This window comes from Argiope bruennichi, chromosome 10 (genome assembly GCF_947563725.1).
Source record: "Argiope bruennichi chromosome 10, qqArgBrue1.1, whole genome shotgun sequence".
Taxonomy (NCBI): Eukaryota; Metazoa; Arthropoda; class Arachnida; order Araneae; family Araneidae; genus Argiope; species Argiope bruennichi.
This window is the reverse complement of record NC_079160.1, coordinates 11,703,974-11,722,853: the sequence shown is the minus strand read 5'-3', so window position 1 is coordinate 11,722,853 and position 18,880 is coordinate 11,703,974. Positions and strand designations below refer to the sequence as shown.

General features: G+C 31.5%; 1 protein-coding gene across 1 annotated transcript in view; it reads right to left on the bottom strand.

Moving 5' to 3' along the window:
* The window catches only part of LOC129988194 (CD109 antigen-like), a 164,509-nt gene that overhangs the window by 44,493 nt on the left and 101,136 nt on the right, over positions 1–18,880 (bottom strand). Inside the window, exons 4-14 of the mRNA XM_056096351.1 lie at positions 14,948–15,122; positions 13,153–13,321; positions 11,637–11,759; positions 10,215–10,288; positions 10,084–10,123; positions 8,892–8,976; positions 8,295–8,412; positions 4,984–5,211; positions 3,063–3,293; positions 2,778–2,891; positions 2,639–2,701 (exon numbers count right to left, since the gene is read on the bottom strand). Of these exons, the coding sequence (XP_055952326.1) occupies positions 2,639–2,701; positions 2,778–2,891; positions 3,063–3,293; positions 4,984–5,211; positions 8,295–8,412; positions 8,892–8,976; positions 10,084–10,123; positions 10,215–10,288; positions 11,637–11,759; positions 13,153–13,321; positions 14,948–15,122 (1,420 nt within the window). The remainder of the gene's footprint in view (positions 1–2,638; positions 2,702–2,777; positions 2,892–3,062; positions 3,294–4,983; positions 5,212–8,294; positions 8,413–8,891; positions 8,977–10,083; positions 10,124–10,214; positions 10,289–11,636; positions 11,760–13,152; positions 13,322–14,947; positions 15,123–18,880) is intronic.

The window sequence follows — 18,880 nt, the reverse complement described above, 5'->3', positions numbered from 1 at the left end:
GATATAGAGGAACTGTTATAGTCTATGTTAGAGCGTTCGATGCGTAATCTATATCCTCCATCGACATCTGTCCCATGGAGCTTTCACAATATCTCTATGAAGAATGGTATAATATTCTTCTAAACACTATTCAGCACTTATATGATTTGATTCCAAGTGTATCCTAGCAATATTACATGCCAAATGTGGAAGTATGGCTTATTTATAAAGATTCATTTGTGGCGTTTCCATCATTTAGATAATCCCCTTTATTACCTGCTTGAAATGTTAATGGGCTTCTATGCAATCACCATCATTATTTGGAACATGCTTCCAACAACATGAAGGTCATAGAATCTTGAAACACTTTTAAACCGACTTTGTTGATGTTTCTGAATCTCTGAAACAGTTGGGCGCAAGTGAATCCAAGTGATTCGAAGTAATTATTTCTTCTTTGGAGTCGAATCATGTTCATAACTGTTTAAATATAGATAGAACAACTCCTAAGACTAACGAGTAAAAAAACATTTTTATTCGCAGATTACCTGGTCAGTAATATGGGTTTAAAAATCCTAGAATAATATCGGATATGGAAACTTCGCCACAGCTATGCGTTATCAGAAATGACTACAATGACCAAGATGATTACAGCTGCATGTTATATGTTCCAGTATTGCATAACGTCTCATTTGCTACTGCATATAAAAACTTCTAATAGGTCACAGAAGAAATCGGATTAAATAGGGATGCAGGATAGAAAATTCAATCATAACAATATCGAGAATATTGTGAAGAAGCATCCGCCATCCGAGAATACCATCACTCAACAGAAACCTACAACTAGTAAGATTGAATGTTTCACAAATACAAACAGGCTGCCCACTTCTTGACATATCCTCCATTGATAAACTTAAGATACCCTCCAGTGAAGCCAAAAGTTGGAGAATAGGCTTCCAGCTTATTCTTCAGAAGATACAATTGAACAAAATTACTTCTCTCTAAATAACCATATGACTGCAGCAATCATAGCTGACTACTTTGACCCACCTTGAGGTGCACGGAAAACTGAATGATCAGACGCTGCGACCATTGGTGGGAACCACGGTTCAGTCCTAATGGCTATTACAATTTCTCTCTTACTCAGTACAATCCCTCCCTTAGGAGGCATAACCATATGCTTGGGGCAGCATGACCAAGAATGGCTCTTGCGCCATAAAAACCAACCAACCACCACCACCACCCTTAGGAGGCACGTCACGTCATCGCTTGGGGATGGCGCCCTACACCATTTCTATGCATACCAAGTCAAAGAGAACCAACCACCATTCTGGAAGATATTCCTTCCCATGTCTGAAGTTCTCCCGAGAGGGATAGGACTGTTGTAGCTGCACATGTTGTTACTAGTCAAAATTCAATACGTTCGAATTCAGGACAGGACAGACGATGTTCTCGGAACTGTGCAGCAAGTAGCAATTGCTTCGTGTATTAAATTATAAGTGGACCATTTTCGAGGGACGAAACACTGTCTTCAGTCAGATCAGTGACGTTCGTTTCCAATTCATTGCATTTTTTCAAAGCAACTTTTTCACATAATGTTTGCATGCAGAAGTCAGATAGTTCTCCATATGCTTCATATATATTTATAAATCCGTATTTTGAAATCTTACGGTCAAAAGTTTCGGCAGGTGGTGACTGAATGGTGGCTTTCATGCACCAATGTTTCCTAATAATATCTTCTAATTCATTTCAACTGAATTTCGGATCCTTCATTTCTGCCTGATCCCGACTCATTTTTGAGTAACCTACTCCACCGAGAAGTTTCTACAAATAATACAGAATACTCCTGTTACTTTTGCTCGGATCATAAGCGAAATTGCGATGCGATTTGATTTATGAGACACGAGTGATTAATTCTTCATATCATATTTTTTAATATGACAATGTTTATAGACTGTCAGTAAATAGCGTGATGCGCCATACCTATTGCAAAAATCATCCAAATGCTCTAGTGGGCAGATCATAAAGACGCAGAGCAAATTTGACAAACTTTTACTTTTTGAGATGTAGGTTCTTATTAAGAAAAAAAAAGTTGTATGTTTATCTCAAACAATTTGGAGAATATCATCGAAGCCCCTTCTCATTTCCACACCGCTTCATAAGGGAAAGAATATTTTCCCCCCCGGTTTATTTTTTCAAATTAAGGCTTTTCTTTTATATAATCTATTTTAATAAAATAGCAATATTGTGAATAACCATTGCAAATATTTTAATAGTTTTGGTGGGGCTAAGCAAAAGCGTATGACAATTTTCCCACCTTATTATTAATTGATGCATTAGTATATTTCAAAGTATTGACTATGTTTCAACATTAAAATGTTTTTTAGGTTGGATTCTTTCTTTAAAATGATACATCTCGCACAAAATGTAACAGCCGATGGAATCAAATTAGACAAAGACAAGACAGACGCATCAAATCTAAAATATTATCCTACTAAATAATTTCGAACTAGAGATCTGAATCTTTTTTTTTTAATTTCGAATTTTTAGATTTACGTTTTGTACAAAAAAGAAACTTTAAAAAGGAGCCATTGTAGAAATAATGAATATTTCCACAGAATGATATTATGCAAGTTATTGACAAATCAGTACTTTCGCTTACCATGTAGTAAAACTGTTGGACGTAGTAGTCTGCCCGTACATGGAAAATGATGTATTCCCCCACCTACAATAAAAACAAAGAAGATATGTCAGAAACAAAAAGTCACGGGACTAGAGTGAATGGCAAAACAGAGACTGACCTTGGCATCTCGCGTACTGGTGGTGACCTGGAGATGGCGATGAGTGGGAGTGTAGGAAGCATACACTAGAAGACTTGTACGTGCTCGTTCACCGCTTTCATCAGCGTATCTGGCCTAGAAATGAACAAAAATAATGCACTCAATGCTCAATTATTCTTAAAAAGGGTTTGATATATTATTATTGTGAGAAAATATTATAAATATGATCAGAATTTATAGTTTAGTGAAGAGGACGAACTGATCAATCGATATTCAGTATAGAAATACGTGTGCAAGCAAACTTACCTCCAGAAGCAGGGATTGGACGTCATTGAGAGCAGAGAGCGTCCCGAATTCGGAGAGCAGATCGACAGAAATCTCCCAGATTCCGAACTGCACGGGCGACATCTGCTCGAAGCGCGTCTCCAGTTCCTGTTCTCTGCCGCCAGACAGCCTCACTTTTGTGCGCAGCTCCAGTTTCTGGTCATTCAAGCGCCAACTGGGGAGAGGAGAGCCATCAGGGAAGGAGACGGACACCTGTTGCGGAAAAAAAATGTCTGCATAATTCTTGGTTGGACATTCATTCCCTCTATCAACAAAGAACCTTTATCTCAGTAGTAAAAACGACTGAAGTTAGTATAAAATAATTTTAAGCAAACTTCCTCAGGCTTCAAAGAATGATTTATATAAGCTTGAAAATATCTTGAGTAACTAAAGAAAAAAAAATATTTACATATATAGAAGCCTCAAATCTAAAGATATAACTGAATTCTTTTATCAATTTTTTAATTTTGGAAATGGATAAAACATTTGCCATTTTATAGTTTTTGAATATACTATAGGAGTTCCAACCTTGTTGCGCGTGTACTCCAGACGACTCGCAAAAATAACGTTGATAACGGCAGACGGAACTTAAGAGAATAAAATGGAAGATGAAAATTATATAACTTTGAAACTGTGAAAAAAGAATATAAAAATCTAGTCATTACAGCAATAAAATATTTAACAATTTTCACGAACGTGGAACTAACTCAAACAACACATTCATCTCATACATATATTAATAACTATCTCTGTAAGCTTGATGTTGTTCTAGACACGTTAGAAATGTTTTCATTGGAACTTTCATAAGTATTATATTTTATCTTCCATTTGAATTTTATTCTGTTTTGACGAAGTTAAAAACATTTTATGAATATGCTAAGAGGCCACACATAAGTTTTTTTTAATTAAAGCTAAATCATTTGTTCACATTTAAACAATGAATCTTTTAATGAATCTAGGCAATACTCGTTTAAAAACGCTCTTTCCAATAAGCGCAGTTAAAATCATATGCACTTTTTTTCATTATGATATCTTAATCTATCAATTTATAAGTAAATGCATTGGTTTTTGTACGCATTATTTTATTTATATGCTAGAAAACATGCCCATCTTGAGAAGATGTTATCCGGTTAACTATATTGTGGATATGATTATAAATATGATTGTAATATCACAAATTAACTAACGAATATACAGTAGAAAATCTCATGCCCAATGATAAAGCGCTTAGGAAATAAAAAAAAGAAGTTATTATTTTAGATTTAACATATAACAACATCATAAATGTTGTTCCTGAACAGCGGGATTTGCTGTATCCATAATGTTCATGGACGCTCAAATCAAAACTAATCATTAAAATCGGATTGAACACATAGTGATCCACTAACAGAAAAAAAATGCAATATGAACTGCTAAATAAAAATAATGCTGAAAAAAATATTAGGAATAACCTCCAAATGAAATGAGAATATTATACATCAGCAGACTACAGCTCACTAACCTATGTTACAATCCAGCATAAAAGCATGTAAATAAAATATGTACTTTACAATCACATAACTATTTTTTATTAGTATTCAGCTTTATTTATACATTGATAAATCAACCACTTTAAACAAAACACACACACGCGCGCGCACACGTACTCCCAGTTACGAGACACCAAAAACACAGGTTACATTTTCGCATTCAATTCGTAGACCAAAAGGGTGGGAATATCTTTAACTTAGCCCAACATAATAGGCGATATTGAATAATTATAATAGTTTCTAAGAGCTTTACCAATGTATATCAATTAATATTTCACTTTCGTAATTGGATTCATTTCATTGAGTGGTATTCTACTTTACCTGCTTCATATTTTCAAAAAGCAACATAAAAAATGTAAGAGAGGAAGACTCACGTAACACTTGAACGGCATGGAGGGCTTGAACACCTGTGGATTGGCACCGAGGAAAGCTAGTTTCAGATCGGCCTTGTAGAGAAGGGCTTGGGCGAACCCAATCTCGACTTGGTCCAGGAATCTTTCTCCCACCTCCGCCCACACACTCAACCTGGATGGTGAGTCCGAGGCAGAGCGCATGCGCCGCAGCTCCGTCATGGGAAGCTGAATATTTAAGTAGCCATCGAACTACAAAAGAAAAAAAAGGAAATTTTAATCAGATGAATCAATACGGTATAAAGGTAAATATTAATAAATAGACCAGCAATGATAGGAAAGCTGATGGATCCTGTCTATTTAAACGGCGATCAGATGATGAAAACATTAACTGAGCAGGCAAACTGTAGTAATCTAGGTAATAAATCTGGATTTCCTGATTGGAGGAATCAAATTTCGGAAACCGATTCCTCAAAAGATCTGGCACAAGTCAAATGAACCAGGACAGTTGTTCAGCCGCCGATAAATGATGTGGAAGTTTAGAGAGGAAACTGCCGGCTCATTTGCTGTAGTCTATTTCTGATCATGGTTCAAAATGAATGAGGTAATTATGGCAAAAGTTTGCGTAAATACAAAAAAGAATTTTCAGTTTATTTAAAAAGGGAGATAAATATAATTAAACCAAATTAACACCTCAAAAGGGATTTCTTTTCCAAACTCTTAGATCATTTCATTAAATTGTAAATATATAAAAAGATAAGCTAATGATATTTAAAATCTTATTTTGAACTTGATCTCTCTTCTCTTTCTCTTCAGACAGTCTTTTCTAGCTGAACATGAACTTGATTTGAATTTGGATTAGGATTTTAACAGTTCGTCCACATATATTCTAAAAAAGTAAACAGGGAATAATTTGGAATTTTTTAAAAAATAATTTTTGGAAGGTTACGGGGACTTAAGGTGATAATATAGATCAACTAGAATATTGGGGATTTAAAACAACTGCTATAACAAATTGGCAAATCCTACATCATATTTTTGAATTTCAACTGGTGACAGCAAACAAACAATTCATCAAATAAAAAAATGATACATTATGTAAGCATAAGATCATCTTAAACGAAAAGAGGACTTTGGATCCAGCAGCATTATTCCAAGCAGCCAGCAGTACTTTTTAATTCTTCTGGTAAATGGAAGTACTTCAGAGGAGACAAGTATAGGTATAAAGCGCTTCGTGACGGTCGGTGAAAATGAATTCAAAACAAGTAAAACTGTGAAATGATATCGTTTTTTCACTCAATGACAAACTGCTACTCAGGGTTCGATACAAGATTTCTTCTGGCATACCCTGCCAGAAAATCTTCACCGTTTTACAATATGGAATAATACCCCTTAGGGCTACAGTTCCACTCTGATTTGAGTGAGTTTAATAATTGTGAAAACTGCAACAAATTAAATTCAAATTAATAATTGGATAATAACATTTATAACTAGCAAAAATGGTCTTAACAATATTTTCGCGTATATACTCTGATAAAGGTATTAGAAAAAGGCGTCTATGGAATTGGCGTACAATAGTTACCAAATATTAAACTTTGGCGTGAATTTAGTATTTTTACTAGATATATCGAGTTATCTTTGGCGATGAATCCTTGGCATGCGGTTATCATTATCTGGAAATCGAATTTGCGTTTTAGACGAGTTTTTTTCCCAACTAGTTGAAACTAAATTTGTCACAGAATTACAATGACAATCACAAAATCACAATCTAAATTTGATGTATTTAAGTCAATACGTTTTTCAGTTATCCCGTTTGCATGATTGTGAAACTACAGACCAAAAAATGGTCACTCCTTTGTTGGATTGCGCTCAAATTTTAATAGGTGTCTACACTATAGATGTAAAAGCTGTGTACCAAATTTTATCCATATAGCTCTCTTCGTATTAATTTATATTCGAACAGCCGGACAGACTTCCTCTAAATGGATTTTGCTAAAAATTTTGTACAGGAAAAAAAATTGGTGTAAAAAGAATATGGCAAATTTTTATTCCGTTTAGTTCAAAGCGATTTGAGTTATCTTTGCCACAGATAGAAGGACATTTTCCAAAAGTGTGTTTTTCGAAGTCAGGAAGTCTGAAATGGAGATTCGTCAAAAAATGGAGTTTGAATTTTCTGACGATTACGATACTTCTATACTTCACCTACGAGAAAGTAAAATAAAATATAAACTTGTTAGAAAATAAAAAAATTAAACTTTTTACAAAGTGCAAATTTAACTTATTAGAAAACTATAGTTTAAGGTCACCAAAAAAAAGGCGAAAACCACCGGCTGTCATACCACCAGGATACACACTCTTCCGAATAAGAGAGCAGATATAACTTCTAATCTGAGAAAATTATTTGATGGTATATCTATTCTAAAAGCACTATGCATTGGATAGGAGCATGTGCGAGATCGTGACATTGATTGATTGGATATTTTGTCGTTTATTTCAGCTATTTGAATTGAAAATAATAGAATGTTTTATTGAATTTATGGGATTTGTATGTGCAGTCAAATAAAGAATTTTGTAAATAAAGTAAAAAAATGGATGACAGTTCTTAGATAAGAACTGAAGGGTTTGAAAATGAGCGAAAACACCGTGCTATCAAAACATCATGCTAGAGTCTCTCCCACCAGCGGTTCAGATATAACTTCTAATCTGAGAACAGAATTTTGTTTAATATTTGATGGCATATGTATTCTAAAAATCACAATGTATAGAAACAAGTTTTTTGCATGTGCGAGACCCAGATATCTAAAAATTAAAAAATTCTCTATGGGTATTTTGTTGTTTATTTCAGTTATTTGAAGTGAAAATAATGAAATTGTTTACTGAATTCAGGAATTTCATTTAGTATACAGTAAAGACATTTTTTAAATAAAAGAAGATATATTTGTATGTTGGGGTGTAGATTCGAACTCAAGGCCTGCAGAAAAAACAGAAACACAATGATATTTTACAACCAAATCACATATTTGACAGGCATCTATGAAGATATGCTTGAGATTAGGGTTTCGTTTAATATTTGGAGATATATCTATTCTTAATGACGATGTACCGGAAAAAAGCAAGTTTTGCACCTGTCCAATATCCTGACTTCTAAAAATTAGAAATTTTGTATAGGCATGCATATCTTTTTGGTTATTTGAAGTGAAAAAAAATACTGAATTTATGGGAATTGTATATAAAATAAGATAAAAAAAATTCGTAAATTTAAAATAAGGAAAATTTGGATGATGGGTTTAAGATTCGAACTTAATTACAGAAAAAGGATTCTTTTGATAACTTACTTTGTTGAAATACAGCTTGGTTTCTGGGATTTGTCCGTACGGCTTATAGTGAGAATGCAGGGGCTCCAGCCGCGCGCGTAACAGCAGGTTCCCTGGAACAGGTGCCCCACTGCTGTAGCTGTGAAGTGCATAATTACAGTTCTTAAAATGTTGGATATGTCTTAAATGTTGGATATCAGTTCATTATTAATGAATGAAACAAGGCAAAGCGATTCTTGAATATTCTTTTAAAATAACAGACATAATTTTTTCTGTAGCTTGAGTTCACATATTTCTCTATATAAAATAATAAGAAAACAAATAAAAAAGAAACGATAATTAAAAGTTGATGGGACAAAAAATAAAAATTCAAAATTATCCAAAAATTTGATTAAAAAAAGTTAACCATTAACATAAAGCAAAACCGAAACTTCAAAGAACAAGAAAAAATTTCAATTAAAAAAAAATTCGCATTAGCCAAAATTTATCATAAAGACAGTTTAGACAGCCATGATTAGAAAAGGGAAATTTTATTTAATCTAATTTCTCTTATTGAATGTTACTCTTAACAAATAAAACAAAGGCATGATATTATTACATAAATACAAAAATACTTACTTGGCAGTAACTGAACACTGAATATGACGTTCGCTTTCCAAAATGAAGGCGGGGAGAGTTACATTCACTTCAAATGCAGTCTGGTCTAGAAATAATACATTTCAACAGATAATAAAATGTTTATTTATTTTTCTGTATATGGAAATTAGAAGGGAGAAAATGAAATTTTACATTGCTAGAAAAGTTAGAAAGTAGAGAATTATTTTGCATTCCCATAAAGCAATCAAAGTTTAATTTTTAAAATATCTTTTTGAAATTAAGTTTTGCTTCAAACAGCCAAATCCATTAGCGGAAAAATATTTCGAACATATTTTACTTCCTAGTTATTTTTTTACAAAAACTGAGGAACAACACAGAGTATCTATAAAATATAGTTTTCGTTTTAATTAAGTATTCCTTTTAGGTTGTATTAATCATTTATTGTATATTCCAGGTTCTTTGAGAATAATTTATGAAACCATGCTTTTAAATTGACCGAATGTAAAAAAGAATTAATCAAAGGCTATCTTATTTTAGTTTTAAAATTGAAAATCGTTGAACCAACGATTTAAAAACATAAATACGCATAATCTTTGCATGAAAATTTCAACATTTTCCAGAGTAGTTAGGAAAAAAAAAAACATTTTATTATAATGTTAAAAAAATTAAATTCACAAGAATTCTTTTTTTTTCATCACTTGATGTAATAGAGTTATTGTAATTAAATATTCATTATCATCGTCATATCAATCATCTGATTACTTAAAATTCAATAAATAATGGAAATCTTCTTTTTCGGAAAAGATTTTTTTCAAACTTGCTAATGCTTTTGCTTTTATATGTCTTTTTTTAAAAATAATATTCATCAAGATATTTTTTATTATTCGTAAATGTGCTTCAGAACATATAACATGAAATTCCTCATATCAGAACTTATTCAAAACATTTGTCATTCATTAGAATGCCTACAGAAGGTATATAATTCTCACATTTCATATTTTGCCTAAAAACACATTCTATAAAATGTCTAAATATTTTAAATTCTATAAAATGTTTAAATATTTTTAAGAATACCAGCATTTCATACATTGCTAGTAACATATATATATCAAATAAATCTAAAGATTAATTTTCAATTAAATGTAATATATCAAAAAATGGGAATAAATAAAATATATTAACAATTAATTCAAAATCAGATTATTAAACTTACAGTACTCTTCGATATATATCATCTTTTCTTCAACTTGTCCCTGTAGGGGTGGGGGATAAAAAAAGATTAATTAACACAGATTAAAAATCCAAAAATGAAAAAAATGAAAAAAATTAACAAATGTGTCTCACCTGCGCCACAACGCGTATTGTCCAATTTCCGTACCTAGGCTGCTGCGAGAGGTGATATTCAAGACTCACTGCCCCTAAAAAACACAAATCGTTAGCCGCGTTTTATCGAACTTTTTAAGTTTAAAATATGCACATTTATAAATACGAATGTCGAGTATCACTTCGGTAAAGATTTTGATTTTTTATATCATAAATAAATAAATTTTCTCGGAGAAAAACAAAGAAAAGTGATCTGATTTTGATGTAAGGATATGCTGGAAAGCTATAATGAAATATAAATGCAATATTAAGTCGTTATTCCTTCTTTGAGAAAATGATTCATACTGCATTAATGTTCAGAATTAAAAATTAAAAATTAATTGTCGTTAAACATTAGATCAATTTTTCCCCCGAAAAAATTTGATTTTTCTAATAAAAGATTTCATTGTTTTCACAAACTTTTCTACTGAATAGACAAATTTCGATACTTTTCCCAAAGAATTATTTTGTGAACCTTCGAACTTCATGCAATTGCGCCTGATGTGGCAAGTATACCACACGATCCGACCATAAAGCTACTTCATACGTTAATACTTGGTATTATAGTAAGATTCCTTAAACCAATTTGATTCGTTGCTAAACTTTATCGACTCTCGGTACCTTTGATTAAACAAAATATTTTTCTTTCAAGATATCTTATGCAAGTCCTCAATGAATACTTTTTTTTGCGAAATAGTCAATATTTCTTAATATTTTAGGGACAAATACCTACGTTCCTTTAATAAATATAATAATAAATGAGAGAGATGAATTCGTCGATCACGTTTTTTCAAATTGTGCTGTAGAAATGGACATTATTACCTTCATTTCATTCCTCAGATTGATTTTCGAGCGATATCGTGATTTTTCTAACAGCAACTTCGTACAAATAAGAAGCAGCAAATGAAATCAACATTTTCTTTGAGTTTTTATACTTATGAAGATTACATAATAACTTTCGGCGCCCTGCTTAGGAATCTGTAGTTCCCCAGGGTGCATACTTTGGCAGCGGCTATGTGAAACGGTGGCTTAGGTATGAAAAGTTGTTCCATCGTATATCCGTCTATTGCAAAAATACAAAGAAACATTTCGCACTCATAACATAGTATAACATTTATAATCCTTTTAAAAATAATCTTTCACAGATTTATCTAGTATAAATAAGGATATTTATGTGCTTTTATATAATAAATAAATCAAGGAAAATGCAAATTTTTTTGTCATTGAAAAAATGATCGGAATTGCACGTTAGAGTGAATTTAAAAACCAAGAAATAAATTTAAGTACCTTGCAACAAAATAAAATCTGAATAATCTCGAAATACCTTTGAAGAAAATAATAGAAAAATGCACTATCAAGGTGTAGTTCTCACAGACAAAAAGAAAGAAAAAGTTGGATATTCACCTAGATTTGTCTGTCTGGATAACCACTTTTGCACAACGATACCCATCGGATCCAAAATAAATACATCCACAGCCTCGGGGAAGGCTCGCAGGTCAGTGGTCACTGGGATGGCACGGAAGCGAACTGAAAACGAAAATTAGTTTCTTATCATAAAGCAGGCAGAACAAATTTTTCTATAACCTTTCTGTTTCTTTCTTGACTTTCTTTATAATAAAAACACAAAAAATATACGTAGTAAACTTATATAGTAAATATGCTTCCTAATTCGAAATTTGACATGAAAGGAATTAAAATATTTCCATTTAATTTTGAAATTATTTGCGATACAAAGCTGATTGTTCATAATATTAAGCACAGAGTGAACCAGAACTCATGGAAAAAGAGGGTTCTGAAGCAAGCCATTTTTGGGCAGGAATATAAGGATAGATGCAAGAGGTGAAGACTCAAGTATAAGAAATAGACATAAAAAGAAATAAGAATTGTTTTCTGGTAGTACCACTGATAACTATTTCTTCACAACTAAACTTAAAATGCCTTATTCAAAATTGTGCTCACTAGCAGTAAATGCAAACAGAATAACCAATGAAAGAGCCCGATGTCCATGCGAGAAAAACAAGCATTCTTGAAATTTTCACTTCACTCCATTGCCCTGTCACGCATGTATCACCATTTGTAAACAAAGTTTTGATGTCATATTCCACATTTAAAATAATTATCTTTCGTTTCAGATATATTTCTTGTGTGTGTGCCGCATTAGATCACTTAAACCCGTTTATTGGAACAAAGTCAATGAAACCATTCCTCTCTCACTGTCAACTATTAAGAAACCAAGTCCTGCTATAGAAGCTAATACTTTGACCTATTTTGGCATATACAGAGCAAGGCAATCAAACAAACACAAAAATGTATGGAAAGCAAATTTTAAACGTACAAAATAAAATTCTCTGTAATATGAAATATGCATATTGGTGAGCGAGAAATAATGCCTTACATAAAGAAGTAAAAATTTATAAAACTGAATTTACATCCAACATTCAAACCCGATAATTAGATATCAAGCCTTTTTTCATTAAAAATGGAGGGACATTTTCATCTGATATGACGTTTATAAATTGCAGTCATCTTCATTTGAGACAGCCAGAGCTGAAATCTTTAGTTTGAAGTCTTTGATAGCAACCTCAGAATTTCAACAATTCGATTTTAAATATAGTTTTCCGCGGGTTCTGTTGCGAGACCCAAAATGTGTTTAAGCTAAATTTACGAAATTTTCACACAGTCTTATTTTATATGTATATTGAGGAACAGTGCAACAACCTGGGGTTGAAATCTATACGTAAAACGGTACTACGATACGAAAATATTTCGTACGATGTATTTGAACATTCTATAATGAATTGCCCATGAGTCCTGATTCATCCTGTATGAGTATTTATTAATGCAACGTGTATCTTTACAGAAATCGAAAAGATATTTCACATGAATGACACAATGAAGAGAATGAAAAGACGTTACTCACTCGTCTGTCCCTGCCTATATATAGGCTGATCTGTCTCGATGAAGATGGTAAGGGACCTTCGGGAGTACTGCAGCTCCGTCTCATTGTGGAATGCAGTGCCTCCGAGCACCCCTTGCACACCTCCTTCCACCCGCAAGTGGTATGTCCCCGGCAGGATGGTTGGGGGTACCTGTGAGTATCATCTGCATTAGTCTTTTGTTGAAATTTTTAATTTTAGGCCTTTAGATAATCAAAAAACCCATTTTGGTTGACTTTCACTCACTCAACCCCTAGCGCCATTATTCGGAATTGTTAAAGTTATTCCGTTTCAGCATCACCATTCATCTGTATCGTTGCTAGAATTTGGCGATTTTAGTTTAGAGAGTTCCGTCAAACTACGCATCAACAAGTCTTAACGACATGGCGAGTTTTTATGAGTTCTGCTAATGGGAAAGTACCTAAATTTAAATTTTGCTGTGCCTTTTCATCCCACCTTGTGTCAATTTAGGTTTTATTCGCCCTTAAAATGAATGTGAAATCTAAATTAATACTTTATTATTATCGTAAACTACTCACCCTATATTGCGCTATTAATGCATTTATTTTTTAACTATTTTTTATGTTATTTTTTTTTAATTTAACAAACTAGATTATTTTTGTAATCACGATGGCCGAAGTTCGTGATTGGCTTTCAATCAGCTATTAAAAAATTTTGTCTTTCCGAATATTTATTTATAGATAATCATTATTTAATTAAAAAACATTGTAAGAATGATCTAAAGCTTGACTACTGATTTATTTGCAATATACATAATTAAAGAGGCGTTTTCAAAAAAGATTGCAGATGAGAAGATTTCAAAAATGTGTCCGTCACAAGACCAGATGGCGACTTTCAAAGCTTTGCCACAATTTCTTTTATATGCCTACATCAACGATTATTTCCAAAAGTTCAATGCTCACTCACTGCTCTTCTCTCTCTGGTGGGAAAAAAATGCAATCTTCATCAATCTCGAAGAGAGAAATAACAACTTTCAAAGACCATTGGTTAGTTTTGCTTCTATGGCGAGAATTCAAACTGAAGAAGTGTTCCAATTCTCACTCGGGAAGAATTTGTTTCAAAACTCTTTGGTTTTTTTCCCTTCTCTAGTGATAATCAGTAACACGAAATAAGGAAATCAATTCCTTTCATGCAGGAACGACGACCAAGTGTTTTTAAACAAATACGTTTCTTCTACTCACCATTCATTAGACCAAAGACCGTCGTCCTCTCTCTTTTCTCAAATTCATCGAATTCTGCATTGCGACCAAAATTTGGATAAGAAATCAAAATGCCTCGCCGAGTGAACGAGTCTCTGTTCCGCGACAGCCAGCAGCGAGAAGATATCGCTACACTATACTTCCTTTGAGGGAAATGAAAATGAAGAACTTCCGTCTTTGAACGGAATGTCATTATTTTCGTAAAAGAGTTACAGTATGAATTTTCAATATATATATATATATATATTGTTCTATTTTTGAAGCGATAATTTCATCATACTATTCAAATGCTGTAAAATAGAACTCGTAATCGTTAATATCGTAAAATTGCTGCACCCCTTGTCATATGCTATGTACATTTAATTATTTTTTAGTGCAAATTTTGTTAAATTATGTTTTATTACAATGTCCATTTTGAAATTATATTTTCAGATTGTAGTAGTCCGTAATTTAAAAATCCATTTGTTCTGTTTGTTAGTGAGTAGATTCACAAAATTATTGAATATGTCAAATTGATGATAATAAATAACAGTCGAAAAAAGAATTGAAAAGTTCTGACCTTGATAAGTAGGGTTTCCGGAGCATTTGGTTTACAGTCGTGCCAGGCGGCGGCTAACTCCACCCCTTCCCTCTGGATGGAAGCGCGGACGTGGAGGGCACTCCGGAACACTGTCACGGTCACCGCATATGTTTGACCGGGACGCACATTACGGGAGGCTGCAATGAAGTACGTCCTGCAGAAAAGAAAAACTGTATCAACTTTATCGCTTCATGCAGAAAAAAAAATTTAAATAGCTGCAATATATGCGATGGAAAGAACCTATAGAAAGGACAAACATGTTTGATGTATCAAGTTGTTTAAATTTAACTTCAGTTATTTTAAATTTTAAAAAAGTTTATTTAAATATTTCTACTTTATTTTCAAAATCGATGTTTTGCAAAGCATTACTAGAAGAGAAAATAAATTGTTTTCATCGGTAGGTAAAATTAAAATCCATTGTTTTAATACAAAGAAAAAAAATTGAAAATCTACTGAAATACAAAACATTGAGAATTTGCATTGGAAAATTCTACAAAACAATGAGAGAAATACCGAAAACCAAGTGGATCAATTTTTTTCAATTAAAAAAAAGTGCAAAATTTATTTTCTCTTATAAAAAATTTGCAAATTATCAAAGATTCTTTAAAAAATTATTTTTTTTTTTCGAATTCGTTAACCTTTTCTTTCAGATTCCTTTTTATAACTCATATACAAAATACAGTATTATTCTACTTTTACACATTCATTGAATTAAAATAATGAGTGCGTAAATTGAGGGAAATAACACAAACTGACAAAAATATTCGCCAAATAATCATGATTAATATTACAGAGAATTTCTATCTAATTTCTAGGTACTCACCTTAAATAGATATGCAATGTAAATTAATTACTGATACTATTCTGCCAGTGCACTTTTGTTTATTCACCAGCTAAGAGACTTCTAGTTAAAAAATTATGTAGTTTATTTTTTTTAATTTGATGCTTTCGCTTGGGAATTTGCACGGCAATATGCAGTAAATGTTCTTTCTCTAAATGAAATATTTAAATTTTAATATCTAATATTGCATTCACAATATTCGCAATGTTATAATATATGCAATATTTTTTTACAATTTTTAATCTAAAATAATTTATCCATATTTTATTCCTTTCTACCCGCCTTTGGCAACCAGCTGGTTAGCAAGAATTATTAGTAATGTAAAATTTCAATCGAATCTTTTATAGGTAACATAAATCTTAGCATTTTCCCCAGAAAAGTATTCTTAATTTTCAAATTTGTATAGTCACGTGATTCCTATTATTTTAGGAGCTTTCTAAAGTTATTTTATATTTTACGCCTTCCGAATTTTCTACTCATTTCTCTTAGAATTTGAAATTCTCTCATTTCTCTTAGAATTTGGTTTTGAGAGCGAAGTGATTAAATTTAAACCAATCCAGTAACATGTTTCCTGAATCAAAGCACGTTCGTAAAAATATTAGTGCAGAAACCTTAATGTATCACAGAATATATTAAGGATTATATATTAGAGAATTATTCAATAAAAGCAGTATTCATTCAATCAAAGATAACGTCAAGACAAAAGAGCATTGATATAAAAATGTTTCAAAATGAACGCATTTTTAGGAAAGTTCATCATTGTTTCCTTCTGAACCATGTTTTAAACATAATATTCAATATAGAAAATTGAGCCAAATATTCCTAACTTGTGAATCAACAATTAAAAAAAAAATTGGAAGGAAATCTTATTGGAATAGTAAAAACGATTTGGGTTTCCTTCACCACAAAGAAAATGCTGTGAAATATATTTAAAAATATCTTTTTTAAAGTTTATTAAATTTTGATTAAAGAATTTTACAGCAACTCAATTAGCCTCACTGAAAAGCAAAAGACATTTGAATTCTTTAAAAAGGTGAAACATTATTTTTGTGCAAGAATATTTTCGGAATTTACCATGAACAAATGCCAAAATCTCGCTTTATTATCTGAAATTCTAATTATAATTTCAAAAACATGTTATTAGGTGTATATTCGCGTTCTCCAAAGTATATACGTGGTAAACTTGATATCTCTGGATCAAACAGGTGGACCGCAGAACACACACGCACAATATTAATGAAATTATTTTCTTAGCATGGTTGTATCATAGCCAGCACATAATGATTATTTGAAGTGTTCCTGAGTTGTTGTGACGCTATTTTATTTGATCTCCTTGATCAATGCGCATATACTTACTTGCAATATGGACGATGGTAAGCATAAAGCTCAAGAGTTCAATACTTTATGAGCATAATAATTCTAAAATAACAAGCTAAAAATTTTGTAAACGATTGATAAAGCGGTAAACAGGGAAATATAAATGTGGGGCTAAACAACACTTCTTTTTTTAATATTTGGTATGATTTGTAGAATTACTCTGTTTTCATTTACAGACAGGAAAAAGATTATATTTCACCCAATTGTTCCGTTGAGAAAAAAAATTACTAAAGGGAGACCTCAATTAAAACCAGAACTGTTTTACTTTTAATTAGATAAATGAAATATTCTTCAAATTATTTAGTAGAACAAAAATTAAGACAACTGCAACGACAAGTATCACTTCTCAGATAAAATGATAAAGAGCCAGATTTGCATTATTTTGATGACTAATAAATCTTGAAAACTTTTACTGAAAATTGAAAACAGGGAGAAATTTGTTTTCCTAATCCAGTACATTAGGGGGGAAAGTTATATTAAATAATTGCTAAATAAAAGCCATAATATCAAAAATGTCATATTAATTTATTGATAATGATATATACAAAATGTTATTTTAAATTATTGATAATGATTTATAAAAATGTATTAAATTACTGATACTTTCTAGAAAAAATAACATATTAAATTATTGAATGTTTAGATTATTGTTCTAAATCTTCTCTAAAAGAAATATTGATGCTGATATTACAAATGTGAAAAAGCCGCGATTGAAACCTTGTTTCATAAGAAGTTTTCACTGATTTATTACAAATTAGTATGATCAGTTTTGTATTCAAAAATTCTTTGTACTTCTTAATGTACTTAATTGATGAGACACAATCACAACTATTAAAGAGCGATTTCTTTTATTTTAGATATGCTTTAATGTTATCAAGGATTTCGGCGTTAATACAATACAAATGCGATATCTTACTGCTTCAGTTTTCACTTTTGAATAATTAATTAAGAAATTATCAACGCAATCGATATAAGAAATGATTCTGTTATACGCATTCTGTTTTATTACAAAAATTTAGAGGTTTTGAAAAAAAAAATTGTTCGTGCTGCCATCTAGGAAAAATTAAAAGAACTATTAATAAGTTTAGTGGTTCAAAATTAAAAAATATATTGTACAGTATAGCAATTAAAACACTTTAATTTTGTCTAAAATTGATCTTTTTATTTTAAATAGTCTCTTCTATAGAAACCAAAACATCCGATTCCCTTTTTATAAATGAAATAATATTTATTAGATTATGTTCCTAACTTTGTTATACAAGAATCCATATAAAGAGTTCCTTTTTTGAGGTAAAATTTTAGAAATGTATGGAAAAATTTGCGTAGAAAGATTATTGCCTTTACTCAATAGCATTTATTTCATATAAGTTGAACTACAATGGATGTTGTGTTCTTTTATTACAATGGATGTTGTATTCTTTTTCATATATACGTTTTTATTTTCTAAAAAACACACTAGATGACAGCACAAACATAGTAAATCAAAATGTAAAATTAGACTAAGTTCATTTGAGAATAATCTTAAAACTTTTCATTTTATCCATTATTTTAAAATTGAAGCATTTTTTTAAACAAACTTTAGAATTGGAAAAATGAAGAAGGAAAACATTTAACGAATATTGTTTTAGATTTATTCATTTTAAAGTCCAATGTTCTGTTATGTTAGAAATTTTATCTGTAATCAGCATTCATAA